At 36.6% G+C, this 12,155-nt stretch overlaps 1 protein-coding gene and 1 long non-coding RNA gene across 2 annotated transcripts in view; one reads left to right on the top strand and one right to left on the bottom strand.

The window, feature by feature from the left end:
- Nucleotides 1–2,835, top strand: part of LOC133530996 (collagen alpha-1(I) chain-like) — a 30,211-nt gene extending 27,376 nt beyond the window's left edge. Inside the window, exons 19-21 of the mRNA XM_061869067.1 lie at nt 990–1,016; nt 1,491–1,517; nt 2,630–2,835. Coding sequence (XP_061725051.1) covers nt 990–1,016; nt 1,491–1,517; nt 2,630–2,788 — 213 coding nt within the window. The 3' untranslated portion in view covers nt 2,789–2,835. The remainder of the gene's footprint in view (nt 1–989; nt 1,017–1,490; nt 1,518–2,629) is intronic.
- The window catches only part of LOC133531183 (uncharacterized), a 111,075-nt gene that overhangs the window by 86,477 nt on the left and 12,443 nt on the right, over nt 1–12,155 (bottom strand). The gene's annotated exons all lie outside the window — the stretch shown is intronic.

The raw sequence follows: 12,155 nt of genomic DNA, 5'->3' as shown, positions 1-12,155 counted from the left end.
AGATAATTATTATTTACATAATAGCTATATACAGAGCTATTAAAGTAACTATACAAATACTAAACTAAATTAATAACTATTTTAAATCTAAAATAGGCCCTTGAGGCATTGTATCAAGTATGCTGGCGATATTACCTCGTTGTACGAGTATAGCAATGCTGAACGTTGTACGAGGAAGCAGCCAGCTCTTCGGTCACCGGATAAGTCACCCAGACGTGCCCAGACGCTTCGCGATTTCTGCATAAAACTTGTGCGCGCTGGAACCCCATTTATTTAATGTTTGTTTGTTTGTAATTGACCGACCGGTTTGGCCTAGTGGGTAGTGACCCTGCCTACGAAGCTGATGGTCCCGGGTTCAAATCCTGGTAAGGGCATTTATTCGTGTGATGAGCATGGATATTTGTTCCTGAGTCATGGGTGTTTTCTATGTATTTAAGTATTTATAAATATTTATATATTATATATATCGTTGTCTAAGTACCCTCAACACAAGCCTTATTGAGCTTACTGTGGGACTTGGTCAATTTGTGTAATAATGTCCTATATTAAAAAAAAAATTGTAATTATTAAGTTTGTTCGGATCAAACCTTGTAAGCTGAATTAGACCGACTTCCCATTATTAAATTGAGCCAAAATTCACATATATATGTAAATTGGGCGCCAATGCAATATTATGGTACCATCGAGCGAATATGATGAATTGATGATGGAGACAGAGCTACGTAACCTTGCGTAGAATTGCGTCGACGAGTATTAGTTGCCCGTTGAAAGAAAATTAAAGTCAGCGATAAAAGCTTATATCAAAAATGATTTTTTTGTGAACAAATTATTAACCTTATTTTATCTTAGTTGCATCGGACAGCCATTAAAAGTATCTCAAACTTACTCCCAAAAGACAGACAATATAGGAACTAAGTATTATATTTTTCTGCAAGCTTAATTGTAATGTTTGTGTAAAAATGTTTTGTATGATTGTTTTGCTTTTCTAGTGTAAAGGTCATTCATGTGATGCGCGGGTTTGTATTATTTTTTACTGTTATCTATACTTATTAATGTTTCAAAATGTTTCCCGAAGTATCTTCAGGGAGAAATATGTAGGAGGCAAGTTATATGTATAGAGAATTTGTATGGTATCCATGGTCGCCCTAAATTAACTTGGAGCCGTTCTGTGCCGGAGGTTACCCAAGCTTCCCAGGACCGGAGTCACTGGGTGACAGGATTTAGAAAGGAAGAAAAAGAAGATGCTTATGTCAGATAATAACCTTAGCTAACTAAAAAGTGTTTTTAGGGTTCCGTACCAAAAAGGTACAAAAGGAACCCTTATACTCTGTCCGTCCGTCCATCTATCTACCACATTGCTAAATATCTTGAGAAGTCCTAAGCTACCGATTTGAAATTTGGGATAGGTATGAACAGCGCAAATTTTTAATTATTACACGTCGTTCGTTCGTCCACGTTTTCTTTAATTGGGCTTAATTGGTTTTTAATAGTGCATCGGCAAAGGGTGTGAAGCATATGTAAGTTTTTTGCTATACACCTTTCTAGAAAATTCTTTAGTGCTAAGCTGCTACACTGAATTATATAACTAAGACCTGTACCGAAAAAAAACTGTAAAATCAAGCCGCTGTAATTTTGTTTCTAAGCAAGATGACTACGGCTTTCTTACCGCAATAAAAAGTCTTATTATTATCTTATCATTTCCAATATAAATAATTCTGGTTTTACGCTGGTCGACTTTACACCGGCAAATAGAAGAGATCACAGAAAATTGGTATTTTCAAAATAGTGTTCTGAGGAATAATAACAATAGCGTTGTTGAACTTTTTTTTTTCTTGTTAGTTAGTAAACTTACCATGTACTAGGAAAGGAGAAGGTATTGTGTTCAGGAAGCTGTATTTAAGGGTATAAAATAAAACTTTAAATAATGTTTTAAGAAGAGAGTGATGTAATGTATGTACTTACTTACCTAATAGTATTTGTCACATCGCGGTGCATTCGCGTGCGCCCTCTGCAGGACAATTAGTCTCGCAATAAATATGTAAGTGACCGGACGTGTGTGTTTCATTTATTCATATATATCAATGCTCTGAAAGTGGGTCGTTCTTTTTCTAAAAAGTGTGCAGAAAATGATACGTTTCTGCTCTAGAGCACTGTACTTTCTAAATAAGTTTTTTTCTTTTTAGGGTTCCGTACCCAAAGGGTGCAGGCTGTCCATCCGTTTGTCTGTCTATCTGTCCGTCTGTCACCAGGCTGTATTTCATGAACCGTGATATATTTTCTCAGAAGTATTTCTGTTGCCGCTATAACAACAAATACTAAAAAGTACGGAATCCTCGGTGGGCGAGTCCGACTCGAACTTGTCCGGTTTGTTACGACAAGTAATTAACATTTTAGTTTTAAATGTTTTTTTTTTACGATTTCCATTTTCATAATTAACTCCTCATTCCATAAATAACAATATTTTTACCTAAATTGTTAATTGAAAGTATCATCAAGTATTTTACTTTTCTCGTATTCGAAATGAAAAGTAGAGTATTTAACACGGGTGGAGAGACAGAAATGGGTGCCTTTCATCCCTTGGTTAACAATCTACTATAGTTGTATACTACTTGATGATTTTTCGTTCCAGTGTGACAGCGTGTCATGTCGTTACACCAAAAATGGAGAAGAGAAACGTGGCATGACCTTGAACCCGCAGCATCAGCGGAGACCTATCGCCAGGACTCTTGTGGAAGATGATGAGCTTGGCCTAGAATCTAGTGAACGCCTAGACCAAGGACTAGAATAGGGTAAATTCTATCTTTAATAAAAACCTTCACAAAATAGACAAAAAAACTTGTTTCCTTTGATCTTAAGTATATAAACGAGTTATTTTTATTTTTAACGTAAGCTTTTGCGACCCAATAACTATAAATAAATATACCCAAATTGACTAAGCCCCACAATAAACTCAAGAAGGATTAGATAGATAGATAGAATACTCTTTATTGGCACACCTCAGTAAAAATATACAAGAAAAATAAACCATTGATTAAATTTAGAGGCAGACAACAGGCGGTCTTATCGCTAAAAAGCGATCTTTTCCAGACAACCTTTGGGTAGCGGAAATAGAGAAGTTAATCGAAAAAGTAGGTGTTAATCGAAAAAGGATTGTGTGTGATATAAATATAATATACAAATACTTAAATGCATAGAAAACATCAATAACTCGAGAACAAATATCTGTGCTCATCACATTAATAAATGCTCTTCCGGTAAGAATTCGAACCCAGGACCATCGGCTTCATAGCCAGGGTCACTGCCCACTAGGCCAGGCCGGTCATGAATATTTTTTTCTTAAACGAATCAATCAGATAACTACTTATATAATCCAGATGATTTTAACAGACCCAATGGCTTCATAGGTTAGTAATGCGCATGTGACACCTATAAAATAGCAATATCCATGGAATACCAAAATCATGTTAGTTTTATGTGAGTCTCCATAGGCCATAGTGGCCAAAATCGAGAAATAAAACTGTCCAAAATTGATATTAGCAAGGAGCAAGTACCAGGGCCTTATGAGTTACGAGAAGAGTGTCGTTGACCGGCCGGCCGGGCGCGATGAAGGTTCGCGGCTGCTCGCGTATATTAACTGTATTATTTAGGTTTGTTTACCTATTTATGATTCTACTAGATTAAAGTATTATTTCAATTGACTCATAGAAAAAGTAATGTATGCTATAGTAATATAATCAAGCTCTTCAATCTCGCACTCAATAAGGCCACTCAGCACACTTCATGGCCTTAACACAGTAGGTACTCAACTGAAAAGCTCTCCATTATATCATGATGGTATAATAGTTATTTACGATACAAGTGCGAAAAATTGGAAATTCGTAACGAGTGCGATATAAACCAGACCGAAGGGAGTGTTTTAAATCGACACGAGTTGCGAATGACCTATGCACACATGTATCGTACAACGTTTTACAGTACATATGACCCTTTAAATTTTCGACATAGTTACATAATGTTCTAAGTTACGCACTAGTGCGGAAAAGTAGTACCATATGTAGGTACCGTAAAATACTACATATTTAAGTTTGTCCGAATGAGTCCTGAGTAAAACAAATCGCGGAAAATGGGATCTTTATAGCTGACTCTTCATTCGTGTAATTAAATTAAATTACATGATACCTGGAAATCCCATTTTGGTACACGACATGAAAGGAAAAGAAATGGTAAGTAATAAAGTTACATTACAAAGAATTACTGAGAAACAGATTAATTATAATTATTTTCCTTGTAGCCTTAATTTTTGTTTTATTACATTCTTGGTTTCAGGCTAATTAGATAATGTTAACATTTTTGACTGTTATTTTTAAGCCTCCACGCGAAAAGAGGGGTGTTCAAAGTATCTACTTATAATATGTATCTGTGTATTTAACTGTTATATAATATGTATATATATCTTGTTTCTTTATAAGTAAATTTCATTGACAAGCGTTAGCGACTAGTGTAAGATACGGTAAAAGAAATATATACCCTCATCTGATATTTATTAGATGATAAGGAATAAATTATAGATAATATTCATATTGATAGATTGCAAATACATAGTAAGCCTTGTTAAATTGCGTACGGACACAGACAGTATTACATAATTTTTTGTATATTTGTTTTTGTTCCGTAGAGGAACAGATTAGTATAATTAATTTCTACTTATATGTTATTAAATAGGTATTTTTTCTTACGTACAAAGCAACACAAGTAAGAAAGAATATATTTTTCTGGTATGTGGCGGCATATTTTGAGATGACAATACAGCGCCATCTATTGAAGTAAAAACAAAAATAACTTCGCCTGCCTTTAAAAGAAACGCATGCTCCACGCCGTGTTCCATTAAAATAAATCAAAATTGGAGTTCGTCGCTGCAGTGTTAAGTGTAAACCAGAAGAAAAGTGATTCCTGATCCAGTGCAACTATGGACGTATTATTATTATTATTGGTGTTTGTGGGCCTTTGAGTGTCACGTCAACCAGGCATTGATCTATTGTGACAGCCCTTTAAAGTTCATTACTGATGCCCGTTGAATCCAGGAACTTCCAGATTCTTTGGGCCGTAATGTACTGTACTTCATAGGGTTGCAATACGTGCCGCCCTAAGTGGGTACTTTTTTATGACATTAGTGGTCCACAGGAACAGAGAATGTGCATTGCAGTCTCGTGTGACTCATGGCAGAACCTGCATGTCGCATCTTGTTTCTTTCCAATTTGAAACATGTGTTTGTTCAACTTACAGTGTCCAGTCAATATTCTGGTCACCGCGCAAGCTTTGTGTCTTTTGAGCCCTAGAAGCTCCCTAGCAGTTTTGCCGTTAAACCCTTTGATTAGAGCTTTCGAGTGTTCTTGTCCTTTTACGAACTTCCACCAATCGTTTGCCCTTATTTTTTCTAAATTGCTGAGCAGAGAATATGCATCCCGTTTTTTTTATTTACAGAACGGTTCTGGACCGACCAGGGGTGTGTCTGCGCCCTTTCTAGCAAGTTCATCCGCTTCTTCGTTTCCTTTAAGGTCGGAGTGCCCTGATACCCATCTAAGTATGACTTTGTTGGAGTTAGCCAGTGCATTTAGGTTTGTTTTATAGTTCTGGACTAATTTTGAGCATGACCCATGGACGTGTGCAATTGTCGATAAAGCAGAGGATTTTCCAAACTAGACCAGTACACGGTCTTCAAAAGCGCTAGTGAATTCACGTAAGTTGACCTCTCCACATTATCGCCACTACAGTTTTGTTATTTAGTCGTACATTATTTATATAGAATCATAGCTTATTTTCTTATGTGTCGAATAGAGTCCTCGCAGTGGGAGCAATAGGCAGCCACACGTACAGAATGGCGGGCTGCGAGAAATGCTAAGATAACAGAATTTGAATCCCAGCGGCGCTTGGAGCTGGATGCCAAGCGTGACGAAATTAAAGCCAGGCCACCTGCGGCGACAAAATATAATTATATGAATAGTGTGCTCACATGCCCGCAATGTTGCGAACTTTTACAAACAAGATCGGCTACGTCAGCTACTTTCGAGTACACCAGCGACAGCAACGGAGTCGATAGCAGTCCGTGGAGTTGTTAGTTGGTAGTAATAATAGTTCAATGCTCAGTAACGAGTTTTGCACGTGTAAGTCTTGTGCCGTGATCCAACGTCCCAGCACGTAGTTGCATGCTGGGACTGCTAAGAGCTTACACCGACAGGTTTAGCTCGCACAGCTTATATTGCAGCAGAGGACAATTTTATCATTAAATCTTGTTCCCTAATTTGCCTTAGTAGGTAGTATTAGTAAGTATATTCTTTATTGTACAAAATACATATTAAAAGTAACATACGATTAGTACGTAAACTAGCATTAAATCATAATCCCTTAATTCCACTATAACTTGTATCACCACTGTATATTATTTCAACATTTAGAGGTTTGTAATAAGTTTTCGTGTAATTTTCAACAATAAAATATTCGGCGAAAATGGGGACGGGTGACTTTTGCATGATATCTTTTTTACGCTGCTCTAATTATTACCAATTCAATGGGCGAAGTTAGGCACCAACTTATATTACAATTTTATTACAAGCTTTTATTTAACCTGCAATGTACACAATATTTACCTTCTGATTGGCGTTGGTGATGGAAGACGCCTTCTACTTAGTAGGTATACGTTTATTTTAAATAATACGAGTAGGTACCGTACTTGTACGGGAAAGTATATTATTTGTCTCTATCTAATATCATGTCATGTTTCATGTCACATACACATCTAGGTCCTATACCTGTCTACATAGTGCGTGTAATGACAGTTTTTGGTGCCAGCACGAAAAGAACATAAAAGTAGAAGCGGCTGTGTGAATGTGCTAATCAGGAAGGAAGGGACACTCGACAACATATAATACAGGGGGCCGATTTTTGAATTTTGATCACTCGATTTCGTGTATTTTGTTCAATAATATCCCCGCTACTAGGCATTTAAATTCTCCTAATGGAATTGAAAACGAGTGGTCATTTAAAAAATAGCATTTCGCCATTTTCCACAGATTTTCGAGTGACGAAATTGAGCGCTCGAAATTCAAGAATCGGTCCCCAGGTGCCTATAAAACATTGTAAAATTTATCCTCCCGTCCCAATGTCCTATCAAAAGAATGTTGAACTATTATGGAATATGAGAAAGTTCCAAATTCAAAACTTCAAAAACGACTTAGAAGGGTAGACCCATGTCCCCGCTGTAGGTAAACTGTGCTGTGGCAAGGCTGGTGTAAGTGCGACTAAGTCTACTTGGACTTGTCTGTAATCCATATCCTCTGCTTCAGGGTTGCCTCTTTCAACTGAATAATTTACGGTAAATTTACCGAGCATTATTGAATTACAATTAAATTCGTTTACCGGTACAAACGTAAAAGATTAAACACATAAAATAATACAGAGTACAAAACGAATACATGCTTTTACATAAATGAATTATCTTATAAGAACTTATAACAAAAATAACTTGACAACAACCGACACCATTGCACTGAGCCTAAAATTAATTAAACCTAAATATAAATGTAATGTAATAAGTGCCCAGCCAAATGCCAGGCTATATTACTTGGCAGCACCCGCTTACTTGCTTTGGTAAATACTGCTGAATTGGCTTGGCACCTGTTCTCTTTGAAACAGAAGTTATTCCGCTTTCGTCGCAAGTGAAGAACCTGGGACTAACAATCGACAATGGGCTCACGTGGGAACCTCAGGTGTCCGACGTCAGTCGTAGAGTAATTAACACGTTAAGAGCACTCTATTATCTACTTTAAAAAAATTCTCCCGGTCAGCACAAAAACTCTCCTCGTCCAAGCTCTTGTTCTGCCTGTCCTTGATTGTGCTGATGTTTGTTACACTAATCTCAATCAAGATTCCTTGAATAAATTTGACCGGCTCCTTAATAGCTGCATTCGGTTCGTGTTCGGACTTCGTAAGTATGATCATATCTCCTCTTTCCGTAGAAAACTTAATTGGCTCCCTATTCGAGAACGTAGGTCCCTTCGTATTCTATGTACTCTCTACTCAATCTTGTTTGACCCGTCCGCCCCAGATTATCTCCGTTCGAAATTTAAATTTGTTACCCCACGTCCAGGCACAGATCTTCGCTCTTCCCGTAGTCTTAAGCTCATTGTCCCCCAACACCGAACGGGTTTCATGTCCAATCAGACTTTGGAACGTTCTCCTACTTTCTATCAGATAAGCGCAGACCAAATTCACATTCAAGCGCATGTTGCGCAAGTATTTCCTTGACAAACTTTCTTCTTCATCAACTTAATGATTCACACTTGGTATAATTATGTATGTATGTTTATTTTTATTAAGTATATGTGTAAGTTTATCAATATATAGTTTATATTCATATATAGTCTCGGTTACAAATTCATTTACTTTAAAAGACACTGCACCTACTTAATCTTTCTGGTTTAACCCATTGGTTGACTGGTAGAGAATGCCTTAAGGCATTAAGTCCGCCTTTTGTACCTTCATGTATTGTGCAAAAAAGATTAAATAAATAAATAAATAAGTGTAAGTATATAATACATTTTAATACATAATACGTGTTACAAAGAAAAAAAAAGATACTAAATATTAATAAAAACAAAATTGTTTTTTTTTTTATTATTTATTATTTGACATATTATTATTATTGACTATTTTTTCGGACTACCCGCACTTGGTCTTGTTTATCAACTTGAACATTATGAATATCGTGGATGTTATCGCTGTTAGGAGTGAATATCATTAGTGTTGTGTGTCGACCGAGTGACAACCCTAGGTTCATAATGTTCAAGTTGATAAACAAGTCCAAGTACGGGTAGTTCGAAAAACTCGCGCGGCTAGAATATGTTGATGTCAACTTTAGCCAGTCTTCTCCGAAACCCCGGGGACAACACCGTCCTCAAAACATCGGAGGTAAATTTCAAAACTTAATTATAAGGGATTAAGTCCCGTTTTATAATTAATTGTGTAGAAAATTAATTTTTAGAAATTTATTTCAGATATTTGTTTCTGAGTTTGTTTTGTGTTTGCTATGTATATAAGTATGTATTTATTTAACAATGAAAATATACATTTTATTTACAATAACAATGTAATAATACTATGTTATACTGTATGTATTTAATTTCTGAGTTTGTTTTGTGTTAGCTATGTATGTAAGTATGTATTTATTTCACAATGAAAATATACATTTTATTTACAATAACAATATACAAATACTATGTTATACTGTATGTATTTAATTATACTCGTATACTTAGGTATGTATATCGTCGCCAACACAACACAACAACACACACACAATCACACACAGTACAAGCTTTGCTTAGTTTGGGGCTATGTCGATCTGTGTTACATAGAAAACACCCATGACTCAGGAACAAATATCTGTGTTCATCACACAAATAAATGCCCTTACCGGAATTTGAACCCGGGACCATCGGTTTCATCTGCAGGGTCACTACCCACTATGCCCGACCGGTCGATATAAAAATTCACTACTTCCGCTAAGACTCGAACTTGCGACCATTGGAACATCGAATATGCCTTTAAACGATCCCCACTATTTTGTTACATCCTATATAGTAAATTAGCTCCTACTTATTTAGGTATTGATTTTCAATAAAATACCTGTTTGAGAGGAAATATCTACATACAAATCTTCAGTCAGCATCAATGTGGAAGCGTGCTGGGCCTATAACCTGATAGATCTGAGGGCTTACCGCGAACCACGTTCGACGTGTTGCCTCCCTGTCACACTTATGTACGAATTAAAAAGTGCGACAGAGAGGTGACACGTCGAACGTGGTTCGCGGTAGGCCCTCTGGGCGTAAAAGGAAACTATGACTGGTGGAATATGAAGATATATTTGAGGATTAAGTACTGATACAATTTAGACCGTTTAGCAGGAAAGTCGAAAAGAATGTGACGGCATCACGCACGCGAACAAAAGCTGTTTATTTTATTCAAACATTTAAACTTGTTCCACGCGCGTTTATGCAGTTACCTATAAAATAAGATTCTTTCAGTTTATGAAGACACATTCTAACATAAACAATGCGTTGTTGTTTGGTGCGCCAAACAAAGATGTATCTCTACAGTATGTCTCCTTTTCTGGTAAGCCTCCGTAGCTCAGTTGGTAGCAGCGATTGGACCAGTGTTACAATGGTCGCAAGTTCAGGTCTTGCCGGAGGTCGTCAATTTTTTATTAAAAAAAACCTAAAAAAATCAGTTATGCTTTTAAATGGAATTACACTATTTTTATTTTATCCTGAATTAAATCACAGCTTGCTTTTACATAGTTTTCCTTGAAAGAAATACAAACGCATGCAATTGAAAAATAATTTCCTTCGTGGCAGTAAAGAATGCCATTTATACTCCGATATTGGTTTCTGTTTAATAAAATTGTTCCACCGCTGGGCGAGGCTCTTATTAAAATACGTAGGTACAGTTGGCTGTAGCATTTTCTGTATAGTCAGCATGAATAGCAAATGCAAAAATGCGCCAAAATTATCCACCACCCTCCAATTACTTGATTTAAACTTACACGGTTTTTACATATTATTAATGCGCAAATTATTTGATTTTTATTATTAGTGCGCAAAACGTCCAAGTTGATAAACAAGATCAAGTGCGGGTAGTTCGAAAAACTCGCGCGGAAGATGTTGATGTCAACTTTAGCCAGTCTTCTCTCTGACCACGGGGACAAAGCCGTCCTCGTAACGTCGGCAGTGAATTTAAAACTAAATATACGATTAAGTCCTATTTCTATAATTTAATAATCTCCAATTACTTTCCCAAAGACAAAAATTCTACAGTTCTCCTCTCAAAATATTTGCAAATAATTTTACATATAGAGACATCTCTTTTTCTGTTAAGCCATTAGACATATCGTCGATCGGCCAACGGTTGATGATAGTACATCCGTCCGGTCGGCTATTTTACTCGTCATATAGATTTAGGTTTCCCGGTTCTGCTGAAGGTGAAAGTGAATTCTCTTCATCTGCGTTTGTACTGTAATACAAACGCGTACTGTAAATTCAACGCCATGAGCAGGGATTTAGAAGTCCTGGGAACAGAATGAATTTTCGGAGAAATGCTATCTCGGTAGCTCGGTAGTCCCACTAGACAGTATCTAGCAGGTGCTTGTAGAGAATTCGTTTGAAATTCAGCTTGTTTGGGGCTTGTCTAATCGTTAGAGGAAGCGCATTCCAAAGACGGATTGCTTGAACAGCAAAAGAAGACGTTAGGAAACCAGTATGGTGAGGGAGAACAGAGAGTTTAAAAAAGGACAATTTATAAAAGGTGTTAAATTTACAGTGCAGAACGAGGCCGACCGTACTTAGGAAGAGCTTAATATGAAAAATTATTTCTAAACCAGTTTTCTGGGAAATAATTATGTAAGGATAATTGAAATGAGGTGTATTTGGGGTATTCTGATAGGTTTTTGGGGCAGTTCAGAATGAATTAATAATCCACAATATTTGACTTTTTCTTTACAAGCGATATATCTACTAGCCAACTTTTGCCGGTTTTTATTAATAAGATTTTAACATAAAATAAGAAACTAGAAAGACTTACTTTCTTTCTTGACGTTAGGACTTCCTTTCCATAGTGGGTCACCGGATTAATTGTAAGCATACTAGCCATAAAAAAGCGGCCAAGTGCGAGGGGGGGGGGACACATTTTACCATTTTGGAAGTGTCTCTCGCGCAAACTATTCAGTTTAGAAAAAAATGATGTTAGAAACCTCAATATCATTTTTGAAGACCTATCCATAGATAACCCACACGTATGGGTTCGATGAAAAAAAAAATTGAGTTTCAGTTCTAAGTATGGGGAGCCCCCAAAATTGATTGTTTTTTCTATTTCTGTATGAAAATCTTAATGCGGTTCACAGAATACATCTACTTACCAAGTTTCAACAGTATAGTTCTTATAGTTTCGGAAAAAAGTGGATGTGACATACGGACGGACAGACAGACATGACGAATAATGAAAAATTATAAGGGTTCCGTATTTTGCCATTTGGCTACGGAACCCTAATAAGCATGTTTGATTATTTTAAACACCATTAAACCAAGGTTTTAAGCGTGACCCAAGAG

The sequence above is a fragment of the Cydia pomonella genome, chromosome 24 (genome assembly GCF_033807575.1).
Source record: "Cydia pomonella isolate Wapato2018A chromosome 24, ilCydPomo1, whole genome shotgun sequence".
Classification (NCBI taxonomy): domain Eukaryota; kingdom Metazoa; phylum Arthropoda; class Insecta; order Lepidoptera; family Tortricidae; genus Cydia; species Cydia pomonella.
This window is presented reverse-complemented; position numbering and strand designations above follow the sequence as displayed.